The sequence below is a fragment of the Brachyhypopomus gauderio genome, chromosome 12 (genome assembly GCF_052324685.1).
Source record: "Brachyhypopomus gauderio isolate BG-103 chromosome 12, BGAUD_0.2, whole genome shotgun sequence".
Classification (NCBI taxonomy): Eukaryota; Metazoa; Chordata; class Actinopteri; order Gymnotiformes; family Hypopomidae; genus Brachyhypopomus; species Brachyhypopomus gauderio.
The window spans coordinates 18538055-18552208 of record NC_135222.1 but is presented as its reverse complement, the minus strand read 5'-3'; the positions used below and the strand labels follow the sequence as shown (position 1 = coordinate 18552208).

General features: G+C 42.5%; 3 protein-coding genes across 4 annotated transcripts; 2 read left to right on the top strand and 1 right to left on the bottom strand.

The window, feature by feature from the left end:
• The first annotated feature begins 1800 nt into the window (after positions 1-1800).
• plaat1 (phospholipase A and acyltransferase 1) lies at positions 1801-3454 on the top strand. Its single transcript, XM_077023481.1, has 4 exons — positions 1801-1917; positions 2357-2486; positions 2577-2845; positions 3018-3454. Exons 1-4 carry the CDS (start codon positions 1885-1887, stop codon positions 3117-3119), a joined length of 534 nt encoding a protein of 177 aa, XP_076879596.1. The 5' UTR covers positions 1801-1884; the 3' UTR covers positions 3120-3454.
• Positions 3455-3883: 429 nt separating this feature from the next.
• LOC143528016 (eukaryotic initiation factor 4A-II-like) lies at positions 3884-8261 on the top strand. The gene is made up of 11 exons (XM_077023475.1): positions 3884-3992; positions 4524-4581; positions 4697-4829; positions 5026-5165; positions 5319-5487; positions 5697-5806; positions 6502-6645; positions 6817-6954; positions 7042-7131; positions 7360-7439; positions 7530-8261. Exons 1-11 carry the CDS (start codon positions 3964-3966, stop codon positions 7672-7674), a joined length of 1236 nt encoding a protein of 411 aa, XP_076879590.1. The 5' UTR covers positions 3884-3963; the 3' UTR covers positions 7675-8261.
• Positions 8262-8684: 423 nt separating this feature from the next.
• Positions 8685-14147, bottom strand: rfc4 (replication factor C (activator 1) 4). 2 transcript variants are annotated; one of them, XM_077023476.1, is made up of 11 exons: positions 12575-14147; positions 12361-12496; positions 11785-11863; positions 10659-10738; positions 10313-10432; positions 10056-10199; positions 9833-9953; positions 9618-9743; positions 9448-9528; positions 9083-9196; positions 8685-8867 (listed from the first exon to the last, which is right to left on the bottom strand). In XM_077023476.1, the coding sequence occupies exons 2-11, from the start codon at positions 12471-12473 to the stop codon at positions 8772-8774; spliced, it is 1074 nt and encodes a 357-aa protein (XP_076879591.1). In that variant the 5' UTR covers positions 12474-12496; positions 12575-14147; the 3' UTR covers positions 8685-8771. The 2 variants fall into 2 exon arrangements, with proteins under 2 accessions (XP_076879591.1, XP_076879592.1); XM_077023477.1 differs by lacking the exons at positions 11785-11863; positions 12361-12496; positions 12575-14147 and adding an exon at positions 10905-11740.
• Positions 14148-14154: the final 7 nt, after the last annotated feature.

The following is a 14154-nucleotide window of genomic DNA, read 5'->3' as shown; positions in this document are numbered from 1 at the left end:
TTAATTTCAGTGGTATACAATTAAAGAATGAAATGGTATAAACTGCATTTTGTTTATAACTAGAACCAAACGTGCAAATGTAAATTTGCCAAACAGTATTAAACTTTTGAGAAGGCATGAACTGCTGCCCCCCAGTGTGATCTGCGGTAAATATGAAGTAGGCCTATGTGCTTGTTATTCTTCCTATTTTACTGTAGGCGTAAATTAGGGGCGGGCACCCAAGTGCACAGTACAGAATGAACTGCCTCACCCCAAACCAAACCTGCTTTCTCACGCATTCTTTGTTAATGAATAAATAAAGAAATGCTGCGTTGCCAGTCGGTGTCGTGATAAAAAAAATAATCGCCCCTCTTTTTAAATATGATTTTGTGTGAGTCAGGCACATCTGCACACCCCGCGCATTAACGTTGTCAGCGTCAAATGATGACGTAACATTAGACGACCGGTAGCCTGAGTTATGAATAAGCCAATCATATTATTGGACTAACACATTGCTATTTATTAGGGCACCACTGTCTGTAGCTTAACAGCCTAATAAAGCAATAAAAAAATAAACGAATAAAATTAACTTTAATACCATGTTACCTATCTGTATGTTTATCCTCTATGCAACATATTTCTGTATTGAACTATAGAAATATGTGCAAATAATTAATATGCCGTACAGAAATGAAACACTGCCATCTATTCTGGTTGACTCTTGGAGTCCAATGTACAAGTGAAATACGTTGTTGGTCAGACTATAGCCAGGAATCCAGTTTGTCTCCCTCCCAAAGCAGAGGGTGATGGTGTGTTATCAGCACAATGAAAGCAATGACCTATGAATGACAGTGTTGTGCCACTATGTTGACCACCAGAGCAAACGTCAAATCACAGACAGCTCAACCAGAGCATCAGTAGCCCTACTGGAACCTTTATGGTGCCTCTGTATGTCAGCGAGTGGAAATCAGCTGGTGGAATTTTATGCTGTCTGATAATCAATAATTTTGTGAACTCTTCGAATATTCTCTTATTTCTCTGCAATCCAACATGACTCTAATGGAGGTTTAATACTGCTTTGGTTGAAAATGAACCTGCCTGTCAAGTGAGTATTGATTAATCTCTGGAAAATTCTGTCTGGTATTCTCTTTAAATAAGGTTATATTATTTTAAATGATTTTTCTTACAGCACAATTGTTGTTACGGCTACAGATAGAATTCAGAAACCTCAAAGTTTCCAACAATTCATTTACTGAGCACAAAAAAACCCAGGGTCTAAGTACAGAGAAAAGAATAGAGCATAATAAAAACAGAGAAGTTACATATGTGTAAAGATGCATGTTTGAAGTGGGAAAATCTGTTATGTGTACAGTAGAATGATTTTGATGCTTATCGTTTAGTTTCTTGTTCCAAATAGGAAGGGAAATTTGTCATCACAGCCATAACATTCAAGGAAAATGAATTAAACATGTAGGATATTTCACAGGCAATACTACTTTTTAGGTTGTTTGCAGGACCATAGTCATTTTGTTTAAACTAGACAAACACTAGATTTTCTATTGTGACTATTGCATATTGTGTTTGTGCATGTGTATTTGTGACATCGTCTATTCTCATTGTTTTGCAATACTCCAGCACTCTCTGGGCCTTTTCACACTGGGTATCAGTTCACATTTTCATCAATTCACATAAAATTCACAACACAGATCAACCAACACATTTTATTTAATGCATGAATGTTATATAAACAGATGACTATTACAAAAATTATAATAGATAATTGTTAACTAATCAGTTTTTAAAAAGCTTGATATACAGTGTCACAAAGTATGTTATAACGTACAATATGTCATTTAAAATAATGGACTGCTTTTCCTCACAGAATGTGTAGAGTTATGCAGTGGGATGATGGATAAACAACTAAGAGCGACCTATACAGTAAGAAATAAAGCTTAAAAGAAATAATGCAAAGATAAATGTATATGTACCCAATGTACACAACAATAGTGACTTTCAATTTCTTGAATTTTTTTCATCAGTGATAACAGATTTGTGTTTTAAGAATATGTTAAATATAAATGTTATTTCCTTAAATATAAACTTCAGCAGACTGAGGTATTCACATATAGCACTTAAATACCATTTTTGCTAACCAGTGACACACACTCCCACCCAGTGTTCATTGAGGGTTTGTTACTAATGAATCTAATATTTATTAGTAACAAGCTTTTACGTCATGGAATCAGTGCAGACTTTTTCATGAAGAATGTTCAGCAAATCATTCTGGCTTGTACTGTTCATATTTGTATTCTTCTCCAGGTGTTCATAATTACCCTTAGTATTTATTAGTGTTTTAATGTGTATATTTATGCTTCAGATGGCCAGTAGTGAACCGGACCCTTACAATGAACCGCAGCCTGGTGATCTTATTGAGATCTTTCGACCAGCTTATCAGCACTGGGCACTGTATGTGGGAAATGGATACATCATCAACCTTACACCAGTGGGTCAGTGCTCAAAGCATTTTTGTGTATATTTTCTCGCAAATCAAAAACAATGTAGTGTATGCAATCTTCTGATATACATATTTTTGACAGATGAGAATCAAGCAGCTGCTATGTCCAGTGTAAAATCAGTGTTCACTCGAAAGGCGGTAGTCCGTATGCAGCTCCTGAAGGACGTTGTGGGGGCGGATTCTTTCCGTGTCAACAATAAATATGATGATGGTCATACCCCCTTACCTGTCTGTGACATCATTCAGCAAGCTGAAGTCCTGATTGGTCAGGAGGTGTCGTATGACCTCCTGGGTAGTAACTGCGAGCACTTTGTCACCCTTCTGCGTTACGGCGAGGGCGTATCTGAGCAGGTCTGTCTATTTCTTTTGCCTATTCACCACTTAGAGAACAACTTTGATGTCTAGAATATTATGTAACAAATGCTTTTTCAAGAGAGGAAAGTGTCACTACTGTATTCTTTTGTACATGTACAAATGAAAACATGTTTATTATAAACTATATGTACTGTGTTGTTTTTGTCAGGCAACACGTGCTATTGGGGCCATAAGTTTGGTGACAGCAGCAGCAAGTGCCTTCTCATTTCTCGGATTAATCAACACTCGCTCCAGGAACAGGCCTTTTTGATGTCAACAATTAAGCCCTGACATTTCAAACCTATGACAACATAAAGGATGCAAGCATTATCAGTTCTTACATCCTCTGTGCATAAAGCACATTTATTTTTTTAAGTGGATATTTCACAATTTGTGTACATTTGCAGTAGGCTACGTGTTGCTTAGATTCCACTTTTCTACCTCACAAATCTGAAATTTAATGTTTATTCTGACACAGTAATAGAGGCTGATTTTATACATACTTGATTCAAATGTAGGCTAATGAAGCCTATAGTTTAAGATGAGCCAAGGTCATTCTCTATTCTTCTAATTACATAACATGTTTTTCAACATGCAAGGCTTATTATTAATGAGGTTGAATATGTAGGCTAATAAAAATAAATTATGGGTTTTAGAATGCATAATTAGCTAGTATACATCGTAGTTCAAGTTGCTTGTTATTCTTTGAACGGTTTAACTAATCTATCATCTATTGTATTGCCGATACCGACTACCACTTTACACTACAATTCCCTGGAAGCATTAGATTGAAGTTTCCGGTCGCCCAATCATCCGTGGGAGACCCTGTAGTAGCTGGAACCATTAATGTGTTTTACTGCAATATCCCTCCGCCACTTTCTATAGTTCATAAAATAATGTATTACTCATTAAACACTCGTAAAGAGGGTTCAAAAAGTTCCCCCACGTCGTGTTCAAACGGTTTTTAAAATTTGTCAATAAAGGCTAATGAAAAGTTTTACACGGTGGATTTTTTCCTAATTATTTAGCCGGAAGCTAGAGTACGGGCTGACTGAAACGTACTGCGCGTGCCGTGTACTTCCTCTTCAATCGAGCTCGGAAGTATCGGTCGGATCATGTCAAGCGGCTCTGCGGATTATAACAGGTATTATAATCCAGGTATTATAATCCAGGCATTAGCGCAAGGACACGTCGCCTCTCGGATGAGCTTGTCATTATGTACATCATCATCCCGAAACAGGAGCCGTGATGTCCATTATCGGTTCAACCGTGAACGCCAATCTGTTATCCAAGTGTGCTAGCAATGTCTGGGCTAGAAGCATTAAAGCTGGCTAACAGGCTAACGTCAACTGGCTAATTTGTTATCTGTGGTAACTAGACCGTGTGTTACCTTCAGCCATACATAACGTTACATAACGTTACTTCACAGCTGTTTTGTATTTCGTCGCTGTCAGTTGGACAGCTAGCCAGTTAGGGGAACTTAATACACAGATATAGCCAGCCATTTAACACCTGTCAAATGCCAAGTGTGCTTTCAATGCCACACCCCTCGCATTACAACTAAAGTTGTGTATTTCACAAGTGGTAACGTTAACTAACGTCATTATTAATACAACTAAAGGTTAACGTTTTTGTGTAGTTGTTTGTATTGATTGTTAGTTTGTACTGACTTCAGCTCTAGAGACAGAGACCATGGGGGCCCTGAAGGAATGGAGCCCGATGGCATCATTGAGGTGAGTTGGTAGATGCATCATAGTATAGTAATAAATGTATAATATAGTAATAAATGTATAATATAGTAATAAATGTATAATAGTGTTGTGCTAACATAACATTTGCCACCTGCAGAGCAATTGGAATGAGATTACAGACAATTTTGATGACATGAACTTAAAGGAAACCCTCCTTCGAGGCATCTATGCTTATGGTTTTGAAAAGCCATCAGCCATTCAACAGAGGGCAATCATTCCCTGCATTAAAGGTAGGCACTATCCATCACAAACACCTTTCTTTAACGAGCCCACTTAGATCAAGCTGCCACAAGAGGGTTTTTTCCCCCTAATCATTACTTTAGGATTTGAGCATGTTTTGAGAATCAATTTCTATTAAATTTCTATTTAAAAAAATAATTAAATAAACGATAACTCACTCCTATGTCTCTTTTGCTCTTTCAAAAGGTTATGATGTTATTGCTCAGGCCCAGTCAGGCACTGGAAAGACAGCTACATTTGCCATTTCCATCTTACAGCAGTTGGATCTTGAGCAGAAAGAAACTCAGGCACTGGTGCTGGCTCCTACCAGAGAGTTGGCTCAACAGGTGCGCTCTCTCTGAGGCTATGCAGTAAGACGCTAATGCGGAACACTACACACTCCATATTTGCACTTTCTAACACCTGAAATTGGTCTGTTATTATTTTTTAACCGTCCATCAGGTTCTAGAAACTGTAGTTACACATGTGCTTTTAATCAGATTCAGAAAGTCATCTTGGCTCTTGGGGATTACATGGGAGCCACGTGCCATGCTTGCATTGGTGGAACAAACGTGCGAAACGAGATGCAAAAACTCCAGGCGGAGGCCTACCACATAGTGGTCGGCACCCCAGGACGCGTTTTCGACATGCTGAACAGGCGGTTTCTGTGTAAGTAGCAATCCCCCACCCCACCCCGTCGAAGCACGGTACTTTTTTCCGTTCTATGATAATGTACTGCCCTACACAAAGTGAATGTAGTGCAAGGACCATTGCAATGGTTAGAGAGTGTTTTTGAAGAGATCCACTTGCAGTGGTTTACATGGTTCGGCATGCTAGTGTAGCATGGGAGGTAAACCATCTCCTCTCATTTTGCCCAGCTCCTAAGTGGATCAAGATGTTTGTCTTGGATGAAGCTGATGAAATGCTGAGCAGAGGATTCAAGGATCAGATCTATGAGATTTTTCAAAAGTTAAGCACCAACATTCAAGTGAGTGTTGTGATTTTTCAATGATTTTTGAAGCCTGCCACGTGGTTTCAAAGCATGGTCACTGGTCATGCTGTAAACTGGCATGCACTTCTCTGTTTAGATTATAATTATTAGATCTGGGATGACTAAGCAGTTCTACTGGCTTAATCAACAGACCTGGCCTGGACACGATATTCATTCTTATAATATCTTTAACCTCATCAAAACCATTTCAGTCCCAATTCTCTGCATCTTTTAACATTTTTATTATTTTCTACAGAGTTCCAAGAACTTTGTGTCATGATTAAAGTTACTATGCTTAACATTAGTAATTTATTATTTTACCTTATCAAACTGCTATGTCTATCTTTCAGTAGTAATAGTAATAGTCAACATTCCAAGTTTTAAGTATTCAATGTAGCAGTAATGACTTCAGTAAGGTGAACAGCTGACAATAAATGATGTAATATAATGTATTTTATCCTTTATTGATCACTATGGGAGGAATGTGGGTGCTAGTGGTTTTCCCACTTTCCATCACGTTTATTTATCCATACCCAATAAAGGCTTTTAAGGCTAGGATAGGCCTGATTTTTATAAAATGGTATTAAGTGAGGCATGACAGGATAAAGCCTAATAATGTGAATATTTTTCCTTTCTTCCTCCCCCGAGGGGTGGGAGGGGTATTTTCTCTAACACGATATATTTTCTTCCAGGTTGTGCTTCTCTCTGCTACAATGCCCAGTGAAGTCTTGGAGGTGACCAAAAAATTTATGCGAGAACCTATTCGGATCCTAGTGAAAAAAGAAGAGCTTACCCTGGAGGGGATAAAACAGTTCTACATCAACGTGGAACGTGAGGTGAGTTTAGGGTATAATCTCACACACACACACACACACACGCATACATACATAAAAATTCCAAGTTAAGAATGTCTGACCACATCTTTTGAATCAGGGAAAAATCATAATAAATAGGAGCAAGACTCAGTGCAGTCCAAAAACTTTTTTTTGTTTGTTTTGTTTTAACAGGAGTGGAAGTTGGACACACTGTGTGACCTTTATGAGACACTGACAATCACCCAGGCTGTGATATTCCTGAATACAAGGAGAAAGGTGGACTGGCTGACAGAGAAGATGCATGGTAGAGACTTCACCGTCTCTGCCTTGGTAAGAAACACGCACGGGCTGGAGACATTGTAACTGCAAAACACTGTTTGGGTCAGTTGTACTGATGAAACGCTCGGATTCTTCCAGCATGGAGACATGGACCAGAAGGAACGTGATGTGATCATGAGGGAGTTTAGATCTGGATCCAGCAGGGTGCTCATCACCACAGATTTGCTGGTAAAGTTTCTTTGTTCTTTTGCCCTTAGTGATTCAAAGCTTCGTTTCCCAAAAGCATCACGTTAAGATAAATGCTACAGGCGCCATATCTGAAGTGATTCTTGATGCGTCACTGTTGTGCTTTGGGGATACTTGGCCCTGATCAGTTTGAATGCTAATCTGCAAACATAGCCTAGTGTTGTGTCATTACCTTTGTAACTCGAGTCCCCTGAAACGTTTCTAATGCAGGCTCGTGGCATTGACGTGCAGCAAGTGTCTCTAGTCATTAACTATGACTTGCCCACCAACCGGGAGAACTACATCCACAGGTTTGTGCTGCAAACATCCTCCGCCCTAATCTCCAAAGTAGTCAATTGGTTGGTTTTTAACTGCACCTTTTCCTCCTTCCACCTGCACAGAATTGGACGAGGAGGCCGTTTTGGCAGGAAGGGAGTCGCTATTAACTTTGTCACTGAGGAGGACAAGAGGATCCTTCGAGACATTGAGACTTTTTACAACACTACCGTTGAGGAGATGCCCATGAATGTCGCTGACCTGATTTAAATCCCTGGGCTCTTTGCTTTTAATGCGAGGCTCACTGTTGCTCCGTAAACTGCTGCATTGTCATTATTGTATTGGAAACGATATTTGAATCTTCTGGCCTCAATGCTAAAAGCAGATCATAAAGTCCAGTTATTGCAAACTGAAGCAATTTTGGTCGCAAGCTCTTGCAAGGGTTGTTGTAGGTGTAGTCCTCTACTCGTGGACTGCTGGATTAGGCTGTTGTCATGGAGTCTTCTCATTTATTCTTTCATAGGTTTTTTTTCCCTAGACAAATAAAAGTGTGTGTATTAGATGTTCTTTATCGTTTGATAATTTACTTGTGGACTAAAAGGTATAAGTGCTGTATCAAGTCTGCCAGCTATGTGAAACTTGCATACCTACAGTTATTGTAGATCACAGGTTAGACTGAATGGGCGTTCCAAATTATATGATATAATGAATGTATTTAAGCTCTTTAATCATGTATAACTAACATGACACAGAAGTTTTTCTGGTCCATTGTACACTATAGTTGAAAAATATAGCAATTCTTTGAACATTAAAATGTATTTGACTGATTTAAAAAATAAATAATTTTTTTGTGATTCCCCCCTGACTCTGAAAACAGTAACTGAGGCAGTACTTGTATCTTTATGTCTGTGATAATGGAGAGCACCACTGGCTAATGGACATTTTCTTTGGCTAGGAAACATTTTACCGTGGCTTTTACCCCCACTAAGCAGACTGCTATCCATCACAAATGTGGAACTAGCAGGGTGTGAGGCACTGTGTATGCAACCGTGCAGATGATGATTCACATCGGGGCAGTACATCCCATAATAGAAGAGACAAAGTGCATGTCTGCAACATCATGTTGTTCTCCAGTGACGCATTTCAGTCTTGGCCGTCTTGTTACTTTAAAGGCATAATTTTAAGATCCGCTCAGATCAAGATACGTGCATTTTCTCCTGACGGTAACCGATACATCCAACATTTAGGTTCTCCGACACAGACCAGACACTAAAGCTGTGTAGAAAAAAAAGTTTTAATTACAACTCGTTTTAAAGTACAAAAATATTTAGGGAACTCTAGCACGGCCCCAGGAGCATGTGGTGAGCTCAGCTGCTCTGTGCAGCCTGCTGCATGATAACGGAGCAGAGACCCAGGAGCTGCAGGTATTCATCAGCGCCGTCCACCAAGCACTTATCAACTACCTGAAGACAAGGTAAAGAACTCATCACTCAGCTTCCCCACAACGCAGATGACGAGCCACAGCTCAGGAACCGTTTCACAAGAGACACTAGAATTTGACCAGAATCGTCTGAGCCGCAAGTCAATACTTTTTTAATGGTCCCTTAAGGTGTAGCACATGGAATATGCAGTTCAAACAAGCCCTGGATTTTCAGTCGTTTAATTTGTTGCCGCTTACCGCCATCTTCTCCGTGATGACGGACTTCTGTTTGTCACCGAGGCTCTCCTCGATGATGATGTCATGGAGTTGGTTGAGGACTTGCGTGGCAGCATAGCCTTCATCTATCATGTCCTGTGAGGGAAGGCAACAGTGAGTCACACGTTTTCCAGGCAGTAACTGAAGTTAACTGAGCTGAGGTGAATCGATGGCACACGGAGTGAGATCTCAATCAAATCTCAGTCCAACACAAGGGGACTAACTAGCTGTAAAGACATAGTAGTCAGCAGTTAACTGTGACCCAAGTACTACCATGTCTGGTCAAGAGAACCTGGACCAGACGGTTAATATGGTTATCACATGGTTAACAGGACTCCCGTATTTACCTTCACAGCTATCTCGAGCTTTTCAAAGGTGCCTTTGTAACAGGTTTGGAGCAGGTTTTCAATCACTTTCGGTGGAACCACCTATAACGGGAACATATTGCTGTTGTCAGACAAGCTCGGGAGGGCACAGCGACGAGCGTAACTAGCCGAGCCGCTGCGAGAAAACTGACCGCCGCCATTTCTGTGACTACGCTCTCCGTAATCTCCTTCTCTGCGCTCAGTCTCGCCGCGCTCTGGAGAAGCGTAATGGCTTTCCGGAGATCCCCCTCAGACACCCTCACCAGCGCTTCTATTGCCTATCACAGAGCACATGGCGCAAGCGTTTGTTTGCTGGCATGTTTGTTTATTTGTTTACTCGATGATGCCAGGAGCATTCACCATTTACCTCTTTGGTGTATTTGAGGCTCTCCTTCTCACAGATTTCCAGCAGCCGCTCCCGCTGGACCTCATCGGCGAGAGGTTTGAAGCGGAACTTCGAGCACCGGGATGTCAGAGGCTCGATGATTCTGGAATGAGCAACACCCATATTACAGAAAACAGTGTTTTGTTTTTTTCCAAAAGGGCATTCCACAGTTAATCTGCAGTTTGAGGTGTGGGTGCTGCCTGACCTGCTGACGTAGTTGCATATAAGGCAGAAGCGGGTGGTGCGCGATTCCTTCTCCATGGTGCGTCTCAGGGCTGCCTGGGCAGGGCCGGTCATTGAATCCGCCTCATCCAGTATTATAATTTTAAATGGAGGACAAGCTTTGCCGCTGTAGGACGTACAGCAGAACACTCACACACGGACACGCCGTACAAACCAGAGTAGCCTGCACTGTAATCTGTATACTGTAATCTTTTATCGTGCTTCAAACATCTAACTCACTCTGGTCGGGTACCGGCCACTGTCAGCTGAGCGAAATTCTTCACCTTCTCCCGGACCACCTGTATCCCTCTCTCATCAGAAGCATTCAGCTCCAACACCCTCTGCCTGTAGAGCTGCGGCCTGCAAGCAAAGTTGACTCTACTCACTACCAACACCACCACGCGCTTACCAGAATTCATAATTCCTTCTCCTTCCTAAAGTGGACACCGCTGAATTTAAAGTAAGCTTATGGGTGAACTCACTATACGTGAGAAACTGTCAGTTAAGCTGTTCAAGGCATTGTCGTCGCTTTCGACAAAAAGAACTCGATGCTTGAAAGAATCCAGACTAATCCAGACTACATTACCCATAAAGCTCTCTTGCTGCAGCAAGAATGGTGGAGGTCTTGCCTGTTCCAGGTGGGCCATAGAATAGCAAGTTAGGTAGCTATAAGCAGAGAAGAGGGAAAAACATAAAATGCAATTATCAATAATTACTTTTAAAAACATAAAAAAGTTTTTTTTATAATTTATAATAATTCGGCAATTTGTCTTTCCTATAACCTACGTGTTTAAGAATGTAGGTTTGTGCGGAAGGCTGTAATGATCCTCACCATACGATGAGTTTCCGTTTATTAAGTACATGTACTAATGTTTCAAAGTTTTAACAAGAATAGAGTGAAATAGAATAGTAATATGAAAAGAACTCCGACAAATAAAAAAAGCTTGCGGATGAAAGTAGAACAGCAAGAATTCACACGAGGATATAAACAAGGGCTATCGGAGCTGCAGACTGGTGGGTCTGGTCTTATCTGTGAAGGCCTGGCGTGACCACGCGTTTGTGCACCAAACGAGCAGGTCTGAGTGTTCAGACGATTCATCAGCTTGTCTCCTGCTTGCCTGTAGTTAACAGCCAGCACACCAGACCTTTGCCCATTAATATTGGACGCCCCGAAGTGTATGCAATAAACCAGCATCTCGCAGTACAGTGCCAACTTTACGCATTTCTATTATCAAACCTTTCTGAAATCTAACCCCCAAAAAACTGAACATATTTTCACATTTGCACAAGAAGCACAGAACACAAAGCGTATGTAGCACAGCAGTGAACAAGCCCCATTTATGGTCCAACAGAACCCCAATAGCAAAGAGAGGTGAGCACAATCCAGCAGTATTACCATGAACAACCAGCAGAACAGCTGGAGTCCGCGCCACCCACACTAGGTGCTTACTTAGGCGTTAGTTATTATTACTGCTCTATCACATATAGGCTGAGCTTGTGCCCTGCTGCCAGACACTAGGAGAAGCCATTTTCAACTTGAGAACCAATGTTTCATGGCAGGACATGTTAGTACACTGTACATTTTCATGCAAAAATGTTTTCTGGTGTACAGCCTACACAAAGGAAGAAAGCTGTAATGAGCTTTCATGCCATGAGGACGTCAACATAACAGAACATGTTGGGAATCAGGCGTTACGTTTAAAAACACTCACATCAGCGCCCTCTAGTGACTTCTTCAATACAGCAACTACCTCCTCTTGAAACGCAACTTCATTGACACACTTAGGTCTGCTGTTATGAAACGGACAAGAAACACAAGTCACCTCATGCAGCAAATACAAGAGTTCTGACAGTTCTGAAATACTTGACATGAAATGCCTAAATGACCATATCCAAGACCATAAACTTTGTCTTGGCCTGAAAAGGTTTGGTTAGACCAAACCACAGCCACCACTGCTCTAACAAAATACCAACTTGTTATCAAAAGGTGATGTCCTTTCATTCCCCTTCATGCTCACGTCTGTTAGGACAATAATTCTGCATTTGAAGCGTATTGTCTTCACGATCAGAAAGTTAGTCAATGGAGACTTTTATTGGCTACATAAGTCTTTATTGCTCTTTATATGTGGTCAAATTGAGAGTAGCCAGATTATGTGTCTGTCCTCCCTCACGGTTGACCGGATATTATTTGGGTGGCATTAACACAGTAGTGACTCTGAACCTGTTTAAAATGCCACAGCACACACGCACATCCAAACAAATCATACATTTAGCTAACGTTCACTTACTATTTCTCAACCCACGGTACCGGTTTGGGTCTCTTGTCGCCACTCGTGGAAGCAGCTGCCTTGTCCCTCTGGGCTTTGACGCTTTGAGTGGATCCTTTCAGAAAAGCCTGCATGTCTGTCGACCTGGACAGAACAACTTAAAACAACAACGGACACCACGAGTCAACCAAGACGTAGCGAAAATGTGCGAAAACAAGCGATAGAACATCGTTACCTGTAAACCGAGATTTCCAAAAGGTTAAAAAACAACTATTCGTAAATCAGGTGGCGGGTCCGGATTCCCGCCAGGCGCACAAATGACGACATGAGCCACGTCACACCGGACGTGACGCGGCTGCTGCTCTAGGACGCGTATCTATTACAATTGATTAGGATACATTGGTGTAATGCATGTTTTACGCAAGGGCCTCTAGTGCAATTTTCCCCTTCTCAGGTTACAAAGATCTTAACAAATGCGCTGATATTGGAATTAAAACACAATCTCCCGAAATGCATTTTAAACTGTTACTCAAGACGCACGCCTATTACAAGATGCAGATATCAAGTTTTTCATGTGTTGTTTAGTGATGTCGACTTTGACAACAAAGTCAACATTTAGAAACACGTTCTAATTACACGTGACTCAATACCCAATCAATACAACTTTCATTTTTTTTATGTATAGCTGATATATATAACCCAAAAGAAACGAGCCACCCATAAACCTCCCCACCGGCACTTGTGCTCGCGGAAGACGGGGACGATTGTCACTCGGCAATCGCCGCTGAAGCGCTCTTCCCTTTTCCGTCATCCATTAGTTACGTCTGCGACCTCCTTGCGTAGCAAACGCTTCGGGTTTATTGCTGGTGAACGTCGTTCGCCAGCGCGAAGAGCACACAGACCCCCCTTTTTAACGTCTGGGGCGAGTTCTGAAACGCTTCTGGTGTTTGCGGTCCCCCCTCCACTTTATCAGGACTAACGGCGGACGCGGAAAGCGCTTCTCTCTTTTTTTACGGCCGTCTAAGCAAGTCCCGGGGAACGCCGAGTCTCCACTGCGCATGCTCCGGTCTTCTCCACCAACACAACTGCACCCAAGTCACAACAATCTCCCCCCCCCTTCAGAAACGGACCCGGGGGGTTCGGGAGTTTAAACGGACCGTCCGGTAACTCTCTCCTCACCAGCAGGACGATGTGAGAGGCTCCGAGTGCTAGTTAAAGTCGCGGGAGGACAACCAGGCTGCTCCCCCCCCTCCTCCCCGCTCCCGGAGACGCGGCTGAGACGGACGGGGCGCACGGCCGGACGGGCTCTTTTTTTGTCCCGAACGAGAGGACGGTTCGGCCGCGGAACCGGAGCGGCGCCACCCGCCGTCCCGTTTTGGCCTCAACGACCGTCTTTATCGGTATCCTAGCCCGCTAGCCCGGCTAGGTTGTTGTTCGCTAGCTAGCCGGGGAATGCTCGAGCGAGCCCGGGTCGCGGTCACCGTGAGTCGCCCGGGGGTGGTTGTTGTTTTTGTTGTTGTTGTGGGTTTATTTTGCCGTAATTACTTCGAAAGGTCTCGACCCGCACGTCCTGGCGAACACTTTGACATTACCGGACCCCACAGAAGTCACATTTCTCCCCCACCCATAGGAACAACAGCCTCAAGCAGCCGGAGCAAACGTGGCGGACGTGGTCAGCGAGCGTAACCCGCCCCGCTCGGCCCCGGTGCCGGCGATGCGATGGTGCCAGTAGAGCGGCGCTTTTGGGGCTGTTCGGGAGGCGGTTCTGAGCTCACGCGTCCGGTTCACACGGCCGGGGCCCACGGCCCGACCCCT